Raw genomic sequence first — 18,622 nt, 5'->3', positions numbered from 1 at the left:
TTATCCCAGCCTCCCCAACTAAAGCAGCTCCTGTGTTCAAGGCTCCACACACACTGCATCCAGCTGGGACCTCAGTTTCCCCCTTCCTACCCCAAGTCCTCCTACTGCCCCCTTGTCACCACACTCCCTGCCACCACATGCAAGCCACTCTCTGCTGTCCCTCAGACCTGTTTCTTGTTACAGGCCCCATCCATTGTGTCTTACCCCAAATAATATATTCAAGGTGGTTTGCAATAACATCCTTTAAGCACACTAGAAGGACGCAGGTGGCGCTGTGGGTTAAACCACAGAGCCTAGGACTTGCCGATCAGAAGGTCGGCGGTTCGAATCCCTGCGACGGGGTGAGCTCCCGTTGCTCGGTCCCTGCTCCTGCCAACCTAGCAGTTCGAAAGCACGCAGTGCAAGTAGATAAATAGGCACCGCTCCGGCGGGAAGGTAAACGGCATTTCCCTGCGCTGCTCTGGTTCTCCAGAAGCAGCTTAGTCCTGCTGGCCACATGACCCGGAAGCTGCATGCCGGCTCCCTCGGCCAATAAAGCGAGATGAGCGCCGCAACCCCAGAGTCTGCCACGACTGGACCTAATGGTCAGGGGTCCCCTTACCTTTACCTTAAGCACACTGCTGTATTGGAGGGGAAATTAATGTGGTGCCCTCTCCATGATGGGAGACAGAGGCCAACCACATTTGTAGGACATCACCCTACAGATTAAAAGAGGATATGTGGAGGGGAAGGAGTGTTCGTCTCCATTTTTTCCCCAGTGAAGATTTGTGTGTCAAGCAAGGCTCCTAACCTGCACTGGTGACCACAAGTATGGCACCTGGGAAAGGCAAGCATTCTGCAAGAACACAACCTGTGCGTGCAAGTGGATGGCAAGCTCTTCCAGAAGAGCAGTCACATTCATAAAATAGTGGAGTTGGAAGGGACCCTCCAGTTCAAAAACCCTGCAGTGCAGGAACCACAGTGAAACCACCCCTGGAAGTTAGAGCAAAAATAAAGACTTGTAGCATCTTAAAAGTAGATAGTGCTGCTATCACCCGCATTCCACATTCTGAACTGTCTTCTTCCTACCTCATCTGTAGTCCCAGCTTCTAACACTCACACCTGAGTTACACAACCATAGATCTCCCTTCCTGTCTTTTACTTCCTTCCCTCTGGGGTCTCTCTGCTCTCCAGATATTTAATTCCAATGTCATCAACACCAACCCACTTCTTTTGATTCTCAGTATGTTATCCACAAGTTCCTTCCCCACCCCCCCCAAACCCAGACGTGTTCCAGAAGATCAGCTAGGATTATAAAGGTTTACCATAAACAGACAATGTGGAGTGTTTTCTCAGTTCTGTAAACAACCAATCACTCTTTCAGCTAAACCTGCGTAGGAACCAAGTGCCTGAAGGAAAACCTGCTCCCCTTTACGAACCTATCTGTGCATTCAGGTAATCTCCACGCTCCTCCAGTTGCCCACAGAGCACCTTCTCAGAAGCGATGGCCCATTCAGTGAATTTACTTCAGTGAGTCTCATCTACTGCCAACACTGTTCCATGCAAAAAGGTGCTATTAAATCTTCCGGGCTTTCAGAATGTGTATGGGGTTGTTGTTGTTGGTATTTTTGTAATTAAAAACCCCCAAAACAATGTGATATTTTATCAGTTTTGTAACCTGCCCAGGCAGCTCTGCTGAAGGGTGGAATATAATCTTTTAAATCCAAATAAACTTGATGTGTTACTTCCCATCCAAAATGTTCAGCCAATATCCCCTCCTCCACTCACTCCCAGCACCAAAAACACCAAGCAGTTCTTAGTCTGCTTCCTACACACACAGCTTTTGTCTCCAAAATCCCCATTTACGCAGCTGGCTTCCCCCAAAAAAGACACACCCTGAACTTTCAAGGGAGCCTTTTTAACTCCACAAAAACTTAAAGGCCATTCTCGCACCACCACCCACAGGTACATTCCCCTACCAATTAAACCTCACCTTCTCCTGATTTTTTTTTTGGGGGGGGGGGCAGCAGCAGCATCCAAAAGCTGGCTGGCTTCCAGACCGAAAACCCCGCCAACCTGAATTCTTTTAATACCCACACATAAGCCCTTCCCCATCACTGCCCAAGTAATTTTCCCCATTAAAAACCACAAATTCCCACATTGTTACCTACCCACCCCCCACCAAAAAAAGGTCCAGAAATCTAATGAATTCTTCTTAATCTCCTCAGTCCAAAATGCCAAGTTTTAAGTCTTCTTGGGCACCGACACAGAGAAATTGCCTTGCTTTCCCCCTCCCTGCCCCCCCCAATATTTCTCCAGGGCTCCCCCCCCCCGATTTTTCTCATTTTCTCACCCTATTCTCTCCCCACAAGTATCTCCAGAGATACTCCTTCGTCCCTCAATAAAAAACTTTAGATTTTAAACATTTATTTGACCCCCCCCACACACATTAAAGATCCACCCCTCGCTCTCCCAAGGCCCCCCAAAACACAAATACCCCCCCCAAAAAAACCACACGTCCAGTCAATTATTTCCCCCCTTTTTCACTCCTACACACCGAATCTAAACCATTCACCACCACACACCGACCCCCCCAAGGGCCAGGCTCACCCCCCATGTCGCTAAAGGGCCCCCCGTAAGTAAAGGCCCCCCACTCAATCCCACGACCCCAACTATGAAACCCCCCCATCCAACATCTAGTCGGGAAAAAATTTCCGTGTTCCTAACCCCCCCGCCCCCGTAATCGACGTCAGTTCTAGCCTTCGTTACCCCCAAAGTCTGCTTTAGGTGCCTCCCCCACGAAGGCCTCAGTTCCGGAGGTAGGCCCCGAAGCCGCGGGCTTTCCAAGGGTGAGCGGCGGGGCAGCCTGGCGCCGCCTCCCGGCCAAGCGAAATGCGCGAGCCCGGCGCTTTGAAGGCCACTCCCCGGAGCGTTCCATCCGCCTCCCCTTCGCTCTCGACAAAAGCTGGCTCTGAGAGAAACCCCGCTCCTCCACCCTCGGTCCCCTTCGGCCATTTTCGGCGAGTTTCGGAACATGACCACACCCACTTCTTTTCTTTCTCCCTCCCTCCCGGGCTTATGAATAGTCAATGACGAACGCGGAGTCCCCCGCGAAAGCAGCCGGAACTGGGACGAGGTTCCGCCCTCTTTGCAGACCGAACCATTAGTAGGGGGAGGAGGAGAGAGTAATTCGGCAAGAAAACGTATATTTCGGATTTGCAATCCGATTTAGGAGCATGTCCCATTGAAATCAATTCCGATGCAAAGGATGAGGTTGCGCATACAAAGCTTTCTAACTCAGTAAGGTCAGATTTCCCAGTTTAAACCACTGCTGGAAGCAGTAAGGTTTCAAAATTGTGGAAAAAGCTGGTTACTCTTTTATTTGTTTTGCAAACGCTTTGCATTTATTTTTGGAAACAAAAAAGCATTAACGAGTGACAGGCTTCTGTGTGAAACAGAACCCCCTTCAAGTGCAAAATCCTGCTGTCACTGACATTTGCAACAAGTTCTGATTGACTTTGGTCGAGGCGAGCCTCAACTTCCCCCATTTCCTTGACCCCGATTGCCATCCTAAACTCGTTTTTGTTGTTGTTGTTGAGTCGTTTAGTCGTGTCCGCCTCTTCGTGACCCCATGGACCAGAGCACGCCAGGCCCTCCTGTCTTCCACTGCCTCCCGCAGTTTGGTCAAACTCATGCTGGTCCCTTCGAGGACACTGTCCGACCATCTCATCCTCCGTCGTCCCCTTCTCCTTGTGCCCTCCATCTTTCCCAACCTCAGGGTCTTTTCCAGGGAGTCTTCTCTTCTCATGAGGTGGCCAAAGTCTTGGAGCCTCAGCTTCAGGATCTGTCCTTCCAGGGAGCACTCAGGGCTGATTTCCTTCAGAATGGAGAGGTTTGATCTTCTTGCAGTCCATGGGACTCTCAAGAGTCTCTTCCAGCACCAGAATTCAAAGCATCCATTCTTCGGCGATCAGCCTTCTTGATGGTCCAGCTCTCACTTCCATACATCACTACTGGGAAAACCAGCGCTTTAACTATACGGACCTTTGTTGGCAAGATGATGTCTCTGCTGGTTTTACTCGTTTTACTCGGGAACAATCCCCATTGAAACCAAATGGCCCTCCCCCCCCGCCCTCCCCGGGGAAACACGTAAGGCCTCGAGATGCACAAACTAAAAACAGGCGATCTATCGATTTGCCAAAGGCGAACAGCCAGACAATTCACCCAACGCCTTTTATCTCTTTCTCTCCCCCCCCTTTTACTCAATTGGTATGGCCGCACCCCCACCGAATGCGGCGCCTCCCTGTCCGCTTTTCTCTTCTCCCAACCCCTTCGCTCTAGCCACGCCCCCTTCCGTCTCTCCTCCGCTCGGAGGGGGACGCAGGCCGCGGCGCCGCCCACTTCCGCGTCCTCGCCCTTGCCGTTCTGCTCCTGTAGCCCCGTGCAGGGGGGAGAGTCTATATAAGGCGGCGCCGGAGAGCCTGCTGGCTCAGTCGCGCTTTAGAGCGCGGAGGGAGAAGAAGGGAGGGAAGGGGATAGGCGGCCGGACGTGGTCGCGAGGGCGCGCGCGCGCGCGGGTGGGGCGGAGTTGGGGGACGCGGCTGAGTCTGCCGCCACCTCCCCGACTCGCGGTCCGCGGGGCGGCGAGGGAGACCCAGTCCCTGAACCCGCGGCGAGCTCGGTAGGCCTCGGTGGAAACCGGAGCGTGTGGGGGAGGGGCCGCGGCTGCTTCCTGGCTGAGGCGGAGGCGGCGCCGCGTCTGCGTCACGTGACACCCCAAAAGGCGGAGAGAGGCGGAAAAAAAAAAAGTGTGCAAAGATGCACGGGGGAGCGCCGTCCGGGGACAGCGCGTGCCCGCTGCGCACCATCAAGCGCGTGCAATTCGGCATCCTGAGCCCGGATGAGATGGTGGGTTCGCGCGCCGCTCTCTTTTTATATCTTTTTCTTTATGATTTAAAGAAGGTGTGGTGGTGGTGCGAAAAATAAGAGTGCCGGGTGGGCGGTGGGGGGTCTTTCGAAGAACTTTCTCCAGACTTTTTATCGCATTGGGATTTTGGAAGGGCAATGCTGAAATAAAGAAGGAAAAAAAGGCGGGTGTGCTTGGCTTTCCTGTGGGAGAAAGGGAGATCGATTGCACCTTCCTGGGGGGGGCACAGTGTTCTCTCCCCCTACCCCCCCAAAAAATGTTGGTTTGCAAGAAGGCAGCCAGAAGCGTGCTCGCTCCTGCAAGACAAATTTTCCCACCAGTTTGCAGATGTTAAAAGTGCCACAAAACTCTGTTCCTTGGACCCCCCCCCCCGGGGTACCTAAGTGGATTTCCTTATCATTTTTTTCTTAATAATTGGCTAGTTTTGCTGCTGGGACTCTTATTATTAATTTGATTTTTATGCCGCCTTTTAGCAAAAGATACCAATTTGTTTTCAAAGGAGTGGCAGCACAGTCCATGTTGGCATCTTTATGCTGAAGACTATTATAGGCATGCACACATTTGCTCCACTGACTCCAAAACTGCATTTTGAAAGAACTTTGCAGTTTTTATTTGTTTCCATATAAAACACACAGCAAGTAAGTTTCGGTTGAGCTGGCCTTAGCCTCACTCTCCTTAAAACTTGCTCACAGATCCTGCGTTTTAAGTGGCATTTGTTGCTTGTCTCCCATTAAAATCTCAGAAAGCTCCTTCTGTGTGGGGAGAGAAAATCGATGAAATGGGTCTTGCTGTACGTAGTAGAGCTTCGCTGTCGTCTTTCATTTTTGCCTGTAATCTTGTTGATGTGGAGAGCTAGGGCAGGCTGTAAAGTTTGCGAAGCTGTTTTATCCCCGCAGTAAATTCTCTCCTGAATGGAAGGTATCCTCCTGATAGTCTTCACTCACTTAAAAACGCTTTGTTTTCCTAGCAATGGTTTTTAGAGGACCATTAGGGACGTGACATAATAATAATAAAACGCCCTTTGCGCTTCTGTTCCTTGTATCTCCAAACCTAGATATCATTCTTTTCTTCTTCTTCTTCTAGGGCTTCTGATGCTGTTTGGGTCCCCATTCTTGACGTCTGCTTTCTTTTTTTCCTCTAGAAACGGATGTCGGTGACGGAAGGGGGGATCAAATACCCTGAGACAACAGAAGGGGGTCGCCCCAAGCTGGGGGGCCTGATGGACCCTCGACAGGGTGTCATTGAAAGGACAGGACGGTGCCAGACCTGTGCAGGTGGGCTCTTAGGGCAGTGCGCGCCAGGCGCTTTGTACTACAACTCCCGGCAGCCCCAGCCCCACGGTAACAGGCTGGGGGAGACTATGCTGGGGCCTCACTAGGAAAACTGGTTCTTGGGAAGGGGATGAGGGGGCCAGTCTCACAATTGGGGAGTCGGAGGGGCTCATGATTTCCCCGTCCTTCTGTTCTCTGGCAGGCAACATGACAGAATGCCCCGGCCATTTCGGACACATTGAGCTGGCCAAGCCTGTCTTCCACGTCGGCTTCTTGGGCAAGACGATGAAGGTTCTCCGTTGCGTCTGCTTTTTCTGCTCCAAGCTGCTGGTTGACTCTGTGAGTAATGGCTGGAGCTACTGGACAGCTTTAGAAACAAGCTCAGATCAGTGAATAGCCGAAAACAGCATGGCTTTTCACTAAGTCCCCCGTGATATTCTCACAAAGAAGCTGGTGAAACGTGGGCTGGACGAGGGAACTGTTATGTGGATTTGTAGTTGGTTGGCTGACCGAACCCAAAGTGTACTCATTTATGGTTCCTGGTCATCGGGGGGGGGGGGGGAGAGTGACAAGTGTGGTGTTGCAGGGTTCTGTCCTGGGCCTGTTGTTGTTCAACATCAATATAAATTATGAAGGAATTGAGAGGATGCTCAATTCAAATGTTTCCAATTGAAATTCATTTTGTTACTTTGGGCGCAGTTCTCCAATCTGTCAAAAGGTCATTTTGAATCCTGATTCTGCCTTCTGCGACATTAGCTACTACAGTGGTACCTTGGGTTACATACGCTTCAGGCTACAGGCGCTTCAGGTTACAGACTCCGCTAACCCAGAAATAGTACCTCGGGTTAAGAACTTTGCTTCAGGATGAGAACAGAAATCGTGCTCCAGCGGCGCAGCGGCAGCAGAAGGCCCCATTAGCTAAAGTGGTGCTTCAGTTTAAGAACAGTTTCAGGTTAAGAACAGACCTACGGAACAAATTAAGTACTTAACCTGAGGTACCACTGTAATAGTCCCACTCTATTCTGCCTTGGTCAGACCACACTGGGAATGCTTTGTCCAGTTTTCCTGGCTGTGCTGCCCTGTGGCTTTTCAAAGAAAAGAAATAATCTAATTTTCTGTCCACAATTTCCTGTCTTGTTGGCTCTTGGTTACTTGCCACAGGTGACCAGGTGAGTGCATGCTGACAAGCCTTAGGGTTGACCAATATATTTTCATCCTAACTCTACATTCTGCTCTTAGTGAAGCCTTGTGTGGCTTCTTTGTGGGCAATCATCCATTTTTGTTTTTAATCTCACCTTTCAGTATATAATTCTTAAGCTGCCCCACAGCGCCAACCTACAACTCAAAAAACAGTTCCACCAGCTACAGAAATCTTAAGGGTTACTTGAAATAATCAATGTTAGTAGCCACTGAGAACCAGAAATAGGGGAAATAAAAACATTTTTTACCTAGTTCTGAAAAATGAGCCATTATGGCACAAGGTGAATAGGTGCCACTCCCAAGAAGGCCCTGTTTGTGTCAGCCCTCCCCTTCCCTTTGTTCAGCTTGAGTTCAAAGGTCTTCTGTTTCCCCCTATTCTGACTCCAAACACTTTGGGTGTACGAACCCCCCACATTGAACCGCTCAGGAAGGCAGAATAATATGGATTCATCCTAAGAGAACAGAATACTGGTATCTGTGGAGTGTTCTTGTCATTGCAGCAAGAAAGGCCCGTTGCATCCCTTCCCAGCCTGCCCATGTCCCCTCTGATGTGAGGCCTACTTCCCAAGAGCTATGGCGAATATTGGGATATTCTCACATTTGCTGGTAGTCGTGGATAAGGGGAGTTATAGTCCCGTTTACAATTGCACTAGGTGTAAATTGGCTTTTTCTATTACCCCGTAGTATTGAGGATGTTGGGGTGGGGCGGTCATTCAAAAGAACCCAAAATCTGGCACGGTTGATCACACCCTTGATTATTTGGGGGGAACGCCCCGTTCTTCTTTTTGCCGCAGAACAACCCGAAGATCAAAGACATCCTGGCTAAATCCAAAGGGCAACCGAAGAAGCGTTTGACCCACGTATACGACCTTTGCAAAGGCAAGAACATCTGCGAAGGCGGGGAGGAGATGGACAACAAGTTTGGAGTTGAGCAGACCGAAGGCGACGAGGACATCACGAAGGAAAAGGTCAGGACCGCAAATCGGCTGCGCAAGCCCACTGGGGTTATAGTAATAATAATAATAATTTATTATTTATACCCTGCCCATCTGGCTGGGCTTCCCCAGCCACTCTGGGCGGCTTCCAAAGAAATATTAAAATACTGTAATACATCAAACATTAAAAGCTTCCCTAAACAGGGCTGCCATCTTTTTTTTTTTTTTTTATAAATTTTATTAACCGGCCAATCAAATCAAATCAAATCACATCACATAAATTCCGAATTACAAAGCCGAATTTTAAATTTTGTTGAGGGGACCCATATTTCAAGATCCGAAGGGGGATTCTGATCATCTTCTTGCTACTGCGTTAATGTCCAAATCAGTCCAAACAAAGTTCATAATTCTATTCAGTCTTATCTTGCTGTTTCCACATCACATCTTGTTCATATATTTTCTCTTTTTTCTTTATGATCTCTTCTGATAGTCTCCTTAAGCCGATAAACACCAATAATAATCCTGTGTGAATTTTTCCGTTCTTCCATTCCTCAAATCGAGATGGTTTCCATATATCATCGCCTTCATAGATAACATCGCTCTTTCCATCTTTAATTACAGAACTGTCGTTCTTAAGTCCCTCTGAGGAGTTTCACCCACAATATAAAAACAGCTCTATTTCTCCTCCCAGACTTAAGTCCTCCGACACAACTTCCCAATATGGCGACGGCACTTTTAACTGCGTCATTCCAAAGCCCTTAAACATTCCACGCTCTTCTCAAAACATGCTTTGGTTCGAAAGTTTATCTCCACACAGCCTTAAATCCACAGCTTAAGTCCTTAAAACGACATTTCTGACTGGGGGGGGGGATTCTTGTTTAATCGCATAAAGGAAAGAAAAGAAAGGTTTCCCCCCCCCTTCCCCCATCAGTCCCTTTGCCATACCGAGTCTTGGCGTATCTTCTCATGATTTATACTTGTTCCTCCGACTCGTCTTGTTTTATCAGAGATCTCTTCTGTTAGCAGTCTTTACTCCCCCTCCTTCCTTGAAATATGTGCATTCGCTTCATCCAAATTGTTTCTTTTGAAGTTCTTGCAGCTATTGGCACGGATCAGAGACGGCGTCCAGGAGCGCCGAAATCCCACAGGAGGGCATTGTGCCTAGTGCCCCCATCCCCACAAATTCGGGGGTGGTATAGGGCACAGCAGGCAAGGGCAGTCCCCCCCCCCACAATCCTGGGGGGGTAGGGAGGCTATTTATTCCCATCACAGCCTCCAAATTACCTCGTGTGGGTCGGAGAGATGTTATTGTCAGCCATCTTCTGATGCGCCCCTAGTGGCCCCCCCAACAGGGCTGCCTTCAGATGTCTTCTAAAAGTCTGGTAGTTGTTGTTCTCTTTGACATTTGGTGGGAGGGCGTTCCACAGGGCGGGCGCCACCACTGAGAAGGCCCTCTGCCTGGTTCCCTGTAACCTGACTTCTCACAGTGAGGGAACCGCCAGAAGGCCCTCGGAGCTGGACCTCAGTGTCCGGGCTGAAGATGGGGGTGGAGACGCTCCTTCAGATATTCTGGACCGAGGCCGTTTAGGGCTTTAAAGGTCAGCACCAACACTTTGGTTGGTTGAGCTTGTAAGATGTTACGTGCTATCTTAACACTCGCTTTTCTTCTCTGCCTCCTGGACCGTTGTGGATGCTCTCCCAGATCATAGAATCCCAGAATTGTAGAGTTGGAAGGGACCACCTCCGACGGTTCCTTAAGAGTTTCAAATGTGCCACTAGGGCAGTGGGTCTCCTGCTGTTGTTGCACTACAGCTCCCAGCACCCCTGACCACTAGTCCTGCTAGCCAGGGATGACGGGAGCTCTGGTCCGACAACAGCAGGAGACCCAGTTTTGAGAAATACTGCCCTAGGCTTACGGCAGTTGCAGGGGACCCCTGATTGACCTGACAGCCTTGCCCCGTTGCTGCCTCTTTATCCAGGGTCACGGCGGCTGCGGGCGCTACCAGCCGAGGATCCGGCGCTCGGGCCTGGAGCTCTACGCTGAGTGGAAGCATGTGAACGAGGACTCTCAGGAGAAGAAGATCCTGCTGAGCCCGGAGCGGGTGCACGAGATCTTCAAGCGCATCTCGGACGAGGAGTGCTTCATCTTGGGCATGGACCCCAAGTTCGCCAGGCCTGAGTGGATGATCTGCACGGTGCTCCCGGTCCCGCCGTTGTCTGTCCGCCCCGCTGTCGTCATGCAGGGCTCTGCCAGGAATCAGGTATGGGCCAATAATAATAATAATAATAATTTTTATTTATATCCCGCCCTCCCCAGCCGAAGCCGGGCTCAGGGCGGCTAACATCAAATGCAGCTAACACATTAACATAAAATCAGACAATCAATTAAAATACATCCTCAAATCAGATCAGGATCAGAATAAAATCCAATTAGATGGCAACCCGCAGATTAGGGTTGGGGACCTTGTGGTCTCTTCCAACTCTGATTCTATGACCTTAAATGCTCACGAGGCCCAACTGTTTGTGCTGAACTTATATGAGCCTGTGAGAAAAATTGGGAGGCCGCTTTCATGCAAGTTCTTATGAAAGGGGCAAGGGAGTCAGACTGAACCCCGACCAAAGGCCTGGCAGAACAGCTCCGTCTTGCAGGCCCTGCAGAAAGAGCAGCCTTCACCTGCTTGGCTGCCCTCCCAGCACTACGGACTACAACTCCCATCAGCCCCTGCCAACGGCACAGTTGTGCTGGGTGTGGCTGATGGGAGTTGTTATCCAAAGCAGCTGGAGGGTAGCCAGGTTGATGGTGGTTGACGTGGAATATATGTAGCGCATAAGCCAGGGGTGGTCCATGCGGATTACAGCTCCCATCAGCCCTTGTCGGCATGGAGTTGTAGCTCAGCAGCGCTGTTCACTCTCCAAAAGTTGGTCTTCACCCCTGAAGGCAGAACTCTTCTATTGTCTCCTGAGACACAAAAAACACATTGAGTGGACTAGGAGAGATGTTGATACAAGGGTGGACTTGCGGGGGCTGGGGAAGAGAGCAAGCCTCGTTCCAACTCAAAAGGCACACCGCCAGAGGCAGAAATGCAGCGTTTCCCAAACTTTGGGTCCTCAGCTCTTGCTCCCATCATCCCTGATGACTGGTCCTGCTAGCTAGGCATGAAGGGAGTTGTAGTCCAGGAATAGCCGGGGACCTAAGTTTGGGGAAAACTGCAGTAATTCTTCCAAATACTGCTTGCTGGAAACCACAGGTGCAGGAGAGGGCTCCTGTGATCGAATCCTGCATGCAGGTCTTCCACAGGCATCTGGTTGGCAATTGTAAGAACAGGATACTGGACTAGGTGGGCCATTGGCCTGATCCTGCAGGGTTCTTTTTTTGTATGTCATATGCAGCCATTCAAATGGCAATTAGCCAGTGGCTTGCAAGGAGAACGTATCAAAGGGCCAACTTTCCTCTGCTTTCATCTTTGCCAATTGTTAGTTACTTTTTTTTTTTAATGAAGTGACTCTTATGCAATGTGAAATGTTAAGCAAACGAAAACAGCCAGATTTATTAAAACTGGGGGGAAGAAAAGAAAAAGACAATTCTGTTGCTTAAGAAGCTGGATTAAAACATCCAACTCACTTATGAGAGACCATATATGAAAGCCAGAGGCCTAGCACAAAGAAATATTTTTGCTGGGCACCTGCAGATACGTAATGATCATGCCAGGTCCCTGTTCAATAAGCAGGGAGCCACCACTGAAAAGGCCTGCTGTGGTGTGGCCACCCTCCAGACTTCCTGTGGAGGGAGCACGCGAAGAAGCGCCTCCGGTGAGGATTGCGGGGTCCAGGTAGGCTGATTTTGTCTGCCCTGACAGGCTGTTTCCTTCCTCTCCCCACTCAGGACGACTTGACTCACAAGCTGGCTGACATTGTGAAGATCAACAACCAGCTGCGGAGGAACGAGCAGAACGGAGCAGCCGCCCACGTCATTGCTGAAGACGTCAAGCTGCTGCAGTTCCACGTGGCCACCATGGTGGACAATGAGCTGCCTGGGCTGCCCCGTGTAAGTGCTTAGGGGGCCTCTGCCTGCCCCTAGCAGGGTAGAAATCTGCAGCTGCCCCTCTTTCACAGAGGAGTCAGTGAGCCCTAGGTGGCTGCGACACTTCCCTCCACAGGCAAACCCATCTTGGTGAGTGCAGGCAGTTAAGCTTCTTTTGGCGGAGGCCTCCCCAGGTCTGCTGGTCTGGAGCAATATTTACGTTCATTCTGATTACAGGAGACTTTCTGCCCCCCCCCCCCTTCTGCGGTTTGGACAGAAATGGGGAGTGGGAACCCAAAAGTTGTCTCAGTTTGGTGGTTGTTATTGATTCACATTTCATTAGAAGCAAATAGGCTCCGTTAGAGCAGTCTTCACCTGATTGGCTGCCTTCCCAGCGCTCCGGACTACAACTCCCATCAGCCCCTGCCAACGGCACAGTTGTGCTGGGTGTGGCTGATGGGAGTTGTTGTCCAAAGCAGCTGGAGGGCAGTCGAGTTGATGGTGGTTGACGTGGAATATATGTAGCGCATAAGGCAGGGATAACCCACGCGGACTACAGCTCCCATCAGCCCCTGTTGGCATGGAGTTGTAGCTCAGCAGTGCTGTAACTCCAAAAGTTTGTCTTCACCCCCTAAAGGCATAACTCTTCCATTGTCTCCTGAGACACAAAAATACATTGAGTTGATTAGGAAAGAGATTGATACACAGAGACACGCAAAATCACATATCTGTTGGACAGGATAGCAGAATTTCACTCGGTTCTTAATCCGTCGGCTTGTCCTGCCTTGAATTAGATTAGAAAGTTGACCTGTTTCCCTTACCTAGAAGTCTTAAGAGCGGTTCCCAGTCAGTGGGAGGACCAGTGTCCAGAATAGGACGCTCCTCCTTGCTCCACAGGCAAAAGCAAGCCATTCTTTGCACTTTCATGTTCCACACCAGCTTTTGCAAGAGAGTAATGCTTTGCTTCCTCCAACCTCTTGATTTCCAGGCCATGCAGAAATCGGGGAGGCCTCTGAAGTCCCTGAAGCAGAGGCTGAAGGGGAAAGAGGGGCGCGTGCGAGGGAACCTGATGGGCAAGCGAGTGGACTTCTCGGCCCGGACGGTCATCACCCCGGATCCCAATCTCTCCATCGACCAGGTGGGCGTGCCTCGCTCCATCGCGGCCAACATGACCTTCGCCGAGATAGTGACGCCCTTCAACATCGACAGGTGAGCCCCCTTTCCCCACCCCACCCCGCGTCTGGTGTACTCAGGTGCCTCGCGCCCCGAATGCCGGCTAACCCCTCTCCGCCTCCGCTAGGCTGCAGGAGCTGGTGCGCAGAGGGAACAGCCAGTACCCCGGAGCCAAATACATTATTCGGGACAACGGCGACCGGATTGACCTCCGCTTCCACCCAAAGCCCAGCGACCTCCACCTGCAGATAGGGTACAAGGTCAGTTCCGCTGGGGGCGGGACAGGGCACAAAGTTGGGTAGGAGAATCACAGTCCCTTCCCACCCCGGAGTAAGCCCACAGTGGTACTGGACCAAAGAAGGATTTGGGGAGCCCTCTTGCTTGTTCCAGGACGCGGGTGGCGCTGTGGGTTAAACCACAGAGCCTAGGACTTGCCGATCAGAAGGTCGGCGGTTCGAATCCCTGCAACGGGGTGAGCTCCCGTTGCTCGGTCCCTGCTCCTGCCAACCTAGCAGTTCGGAAGCACATCAAAGTGCAAGTAGATCAATAGGTACCGCTCCGGCGGGAAGGTAAACGGCGTTTCCGTGCGCTGCTCTGGTTCGCCAGAAGCGGCTTAGTCCTGCTGGCCACATGACCCGGAAACTGTACGCCGGCTCCCTCGGCCAATAAAGCGAGATGAGCGCCGCAACCCCAGAGTCGGCCACAACTGGACCTAACAGTCAGGGGTCCCTTTACCTTACCTGTGCCTTGCTTGTTCCGCCAGCAGAACCCTACAATTCTTTGATTCATCTGCTAGCATTAAAAGAAAGGCCTTGTGTGAGCTTCAGGTCTTGTAGCCTCTTCCATTCCAATAGACTCCAGTGGCCTTTTTTGTAAGTGACCACGCCAAGCATTCCTTTAAAGTTGGACAAATTCCAGCAAATGGGACAGTTGGGAAATGCCAGAGGGGGAGAGAGAGAGAGACCAAAGGGTTTGGGGACGTATCGCTCTTTGCAAACCTTCCCATGTGGGGCAGGCCGGGTAAGATAATGCTGCCCCCCAGGGAGGCTCATCTGGTGACTTAATTAACATTAAGCGCCTGGCAAAAACATCCCTTTTCAACCAGACCTTTGGCTGATTAACACCCGATGCCCTTTTAAATGGGAGGGGGTTATTGGTTTTTGTTACCTTTTTCATTATGAACGTTGTGTTTTTTATAATTTTATTTTATTTTATTTATTTTATTTTATTTATTTTATTTGTTTTGTTTTGTTTTGTTTTGTTTTGTACCCCACCCATCTGGCTGGGTCTCCCCAGCCAATCTGGGCAGCTTCCAACAAAAATTAAAAATACATTAAAATGTCACACCTTAAAAACTTTCCTGAACAGGGCTGCCTTCAGATGTCTTCTAATTGTCAGGTAGTTGTTTATCTCTTTGACATCTGATACTGTATTTTTATGTTTTGCAAACCACCCTGCGGTCTACGCATAGTAGCCAACTCCCAGGAGCTGACATTCCTTCGGCCCCTCCCCCAATAAAATATTTGAGGGGGCCAGGCCCCCCCCCCAAAAGATGATAGGCATTACCATTCAAATGGTGCTGTGATCAGTTATTCAGGGTGGGGCTTCCCTGGGCCCTCCCAATATTTTATTCAGGTTTGCACCCCTGGGTCTACATATCAAAGGCGGAATGCAAATTATTGTTGTTGTTGTTTTATTAATAGGCATTGGTTGGATACTGTGAGAACAGACTGCTCAGCTTGGGTGGCCCTTGACCTGCTCCAGAATCCAGGCTTTGCTTAACATTATTACGTAGTAAGCTAGAAATCAGTGCAGCAAGCAGAGCGGGCGTTCGGGTGTCTTGCCCTCGGGACTCTGTACAGGCCACCCCTGTCACTGACCTTCCCTCTCCCGCTTCTTGGGTCTTTTTGCCTTGCTGGGCTGGTGCCCTTGAGCTCTGATAATGCCTCTTTCTTTCCTGGAGAGAGGATAAAGAGGGATGAGTGAGTGAGCATAGAAACTAGCATAGCCTAAAAAGGTAAATACTTAAATTTGTTGCTTTGCCAGCTTTTCTCTGGCCCTGCCTGCCCCTGGCATGTGGCCCCTGGGAGTTTCCCCCAGAAAGGAATATGGCCCTTGGTCTGAAAAAATATTTCCCCTTCGCTCCATTATATAATAATAATAATTTTTATTTATACCCCACCCTCCCCAGCCAAGGCCGGGCTCAGAGCGGCTTACAAGCAATAATAAAAACAAGCTGAATGACTACAACTTAAAAACAAAATTAAAATACAACATTAAAATATTGAAATGTAGCCTCCTCGCAGGAGGAGAAGGAAAAGAAAAAAGAAAGGGAATCAAATTGGCTCCAAGCCAAAGGCCAGGCGGAACAACTCTGTCTTACAGGCCCTGCGGAAAGAAATCAGATCCTGCAGGGCCCTGGTCTCATGAGGCAGAGCGTTCCACCACATCGGGGCCAGTGTTGAAAAGGCCCTGCTTCTGGTTGAAGCTAATCTGACTTCCTTAGGGCCCGGGACCACTAGGGTGTTGCTATTTAATAAATATGCAGGCTTCTTGAAGTTGGGTTGTGTCCTATTTCCCTGGTGCTTCCTCGTGCGATACCAACGTGCATCTGTGCAAACGACAAAAGTTTTCAGAATTCGCGCTGATGCGGATTCAGCACTTGAATAAGTTTGGCTGCGGAAGATTCCATGTGCGCTTCGCAGTCTTCCTCCCCCCTGGCTCCCTCCAATCTTCCTGCCCATCCTTCGAGGCAGCAAACCAGCAGGTTCTCCTGCTTGATCTCCCCTTCCAGGTAGAACGGCACATGTGCGACGGCGACATCGTCATTTTCAATCGGCAGCCGACGCTGCACAAGATGTCCATGATGGGGCACAGGGTCCGCATCCTGCCGTGGTCCACCTTTCGCCTCAATCTCAGGTGGGGGAGAAGGCGCAGTTCTCTCTGCGCGTGTCACGGAGTGCGTGGATAAGGGGCAGGCTTGAAAAAGAGGGGGGAAGGTTCGGCTTACTTTTTGGAAAGGGATGATAATAATAATAATTTATTATTTATACCCCGCCCATCTGGCTGGGTCCCCCCAGCCACTCTGGGCAGCTCCCAACAAAGCACTAAAATACAATAACCTATTAAACATTAAAAGCTTCCCTAAACAGGGCTGCCTTCAGATGTCTTCTAAAAGTCTGGTAGTTACTTTTCTCTTTGACATCTGGTGGGAGGGTGTTCCACAGGGCGGGCGCCACCACCGAGAAGGCCCTCTGCCGCGTTCCCTGTAACTTGGCTTCTCGCAGGGAGGGAACCGCCAGAAGGCCCTTTGCGTTGGACCTAAGTGTCCGGGCAGAACGATGGGGGTGGAGATGCTCCTTCAGGTCTACTGGGCCTTTGAGGCCGTTTGGGGCTTTCAAGGTCAGCACCAACACTTTGAATTGTGCTCAGAAACGTACTGGGAGCCAGTGTAGGTCTTTCAAGACTGGTGTTATGTGGTCTCGGCGGCTGCTCCCAGTCCCCAGTCTAGCTGGCACATTCTGGATTAATTGTAGCTTCCGGGTCACCTTCAAAGGTAGCCCCACGTAGAACACATTGCAGTAGTCCAAGCGAGAGATAACCAGAGCACGCACCACTCTGGCGAGACAGTCTGCGGGCAGGGAGGGTCTCATCCTGCGCACCAGATGGAGCTGATAAACAGCTGCCCTGGACACAGAATTGACCTGCGCCTCCATGGACAGCTGTGAGTCCAGAATGACTCCCAGGCTGCACACCTGGTCCTTCAGGGGCACAGTTACCCCATTCAGGACCAGGGAGTCCCCCACACCCGCCCGCCTCCTGTCCCCCCAAAACAGTACTTCCGTCTTGTCAGGATTCAACCTCAATTCCAAGCATCGCTGTCAACTTTCCCCTTTTCTTGCGAGGAATCCTATTCGGAATAAGGCAATTTCCCTTAAAAAAAGGGAAATGTTGACAGCTGTGATTCCAAGACCGCCTGACCCAGCTGCTCCCCATCCCTGGTTTTCCCTCTCTGCAAACTCAGGCAGGTATCCGTACACTTTCCTTCCTGGCACTCGGCCTGAGCGCTGCCCTCCGTTGTTCTCAATCTCCCTCTCTCTCTTCCTCTCCACCAGTGTGACCACCCCGTACAATGCCGACTTTGATGGCGACGAGATGAACCTGCACCTCCCCCAGTCCCTGGAGACGCGGGCCGAGATCCAAGAGCTGGCCATGGTGCCCCGTATGATTGTCACGCCTCAGTCCAACAGGCCCGTCATGGGCATCGTGCAGGACACCCTGACGGCCGTCCGCAAGTTCACCAAGAGAGACGTCTTCCTAGAGAGGGTGAGGGCAGGTTTTGCAGAGGCAGCCTTACTTGCGCATGGCTTCAGAGCCAGTCCAGCCCCAGACCACCTTCCCCTCCTGTGGTTTCCAGCAACAGGCCTTCAGAAGCATCGCTGCCTCTTTCATTTTTAATATAATTTTTATTAGTTTTTTAACATACCATTTTCAACAGTAATTGAACATACTTTTACATCTTATTCAATTTTCTTGACTTCCATCAATCCTGTCTGAAAATTTTCCAATCTAATCTCTCAGTATGCATTTCTTATTTTCCCTATTACATTTCAGACTCATAACCAGTATCTCTTTTTCTACTTTGTAACATTTTGTATATTTCTCCTTACAAAACTTCTTGCGTAATTTGTTGGCTACAGTTGCTCTTCAAATAATTCATAGACTTCTTAAATCTCTGGTCCCGCGGGTTTCAAATCCTTCCTGTCATTTTGTCCAATTCTGCGTAGTCCATTAATTTCGTCTGCCATTCTTTTGTCGGAATTTCTTTTTGCTTCTGTTGCTGGACTAACAATACTCTTGCTGCTGTTGTAGAAGCACTGGTGCCTCTGATGGTGGAGAGCAGTCTTCAATAACCCTCTCCTCTGTGAATTTGTCTAATCCTATTTTAAAGCCATCCAAGTTGGCCATCCTGTGGCAGAGAGTTCCATAGTTTGACTTTGCACTGTGTAAAGCAGGGTTTTATTTTGACCTGTCCTGAATCTTCCGGCGGGTTTTAGTGTCGGAACTAGAACCATGCCATATTTTATCAGATTTTTCTGCACAAAGGGGGGCAATT

General features: G+C 50.2%; 1 protein-coding gene across 1 annotated transcript in view; it reads left to right on the top strand.

Annotated features, from left to right (window-relative positions):
- Positions 1-4,547: 4,547 nt before the first annotated feature.
- The window catches only part of POLR2A (RNA polymerase II subunit A), a 36,683-nt gene continuing 22,608 nt past the window's right edge, over positions 4,548-18,622 (top strand). Inside the window, exons 1-10 of the mRNA XM_080979588.1 lie at positions 4,548-4,887; positions 6,048-6,180; positions 6,380-6,516; positions 8,172-8,345; positions 10,292-10,573; positions 12,196-12,357; positions 13,322-13,542; positions 13,634-13,766; positions 16,301-16,425; positions 17,622-17,832. Of these exons, the coding sequence (XP_080835714.1) occupies positions 4,798-4,887; positions 6,048-6,180; positions 6,380-6,516; positions 8,172-8,345; positions 10,292-10,573; positions 12,196-12,357; positions 13,322-13,542; positions 13,634-13,766; positions 16,301-16,425; positions 17,622-17,832 (1,668 nt within the window). The 5' untranslated portion in view covers positions 4,548-4,797. The remainder of the gene's footprint in view (positions 4,888-6,047; positions 6,181-6,379; positions 6,517-8,171; positions 8,346-10,291; positions 10,574-12,195; positions 12,358-13,321; positions 13,543-13,633; positions 13,767-16,300; positions 16,426-17,621; positions 17,833-18,622) is intronic.

The sequence above is a fragment of the Podarcis pityusensis genome (genome assembly GCF_964106645.2).
Source record: "Podarcis pityusensis genome assembly, chromosome: 13".
NCBI lineage: Eukaryota > Metazoa > Chordata > Lepidosauria > Squamata > Lacertidae > Podarcis > Podarcis pityusensis.
This window is presented reverse-complemented; position numbering and strand designations above follow the sequence as displayed.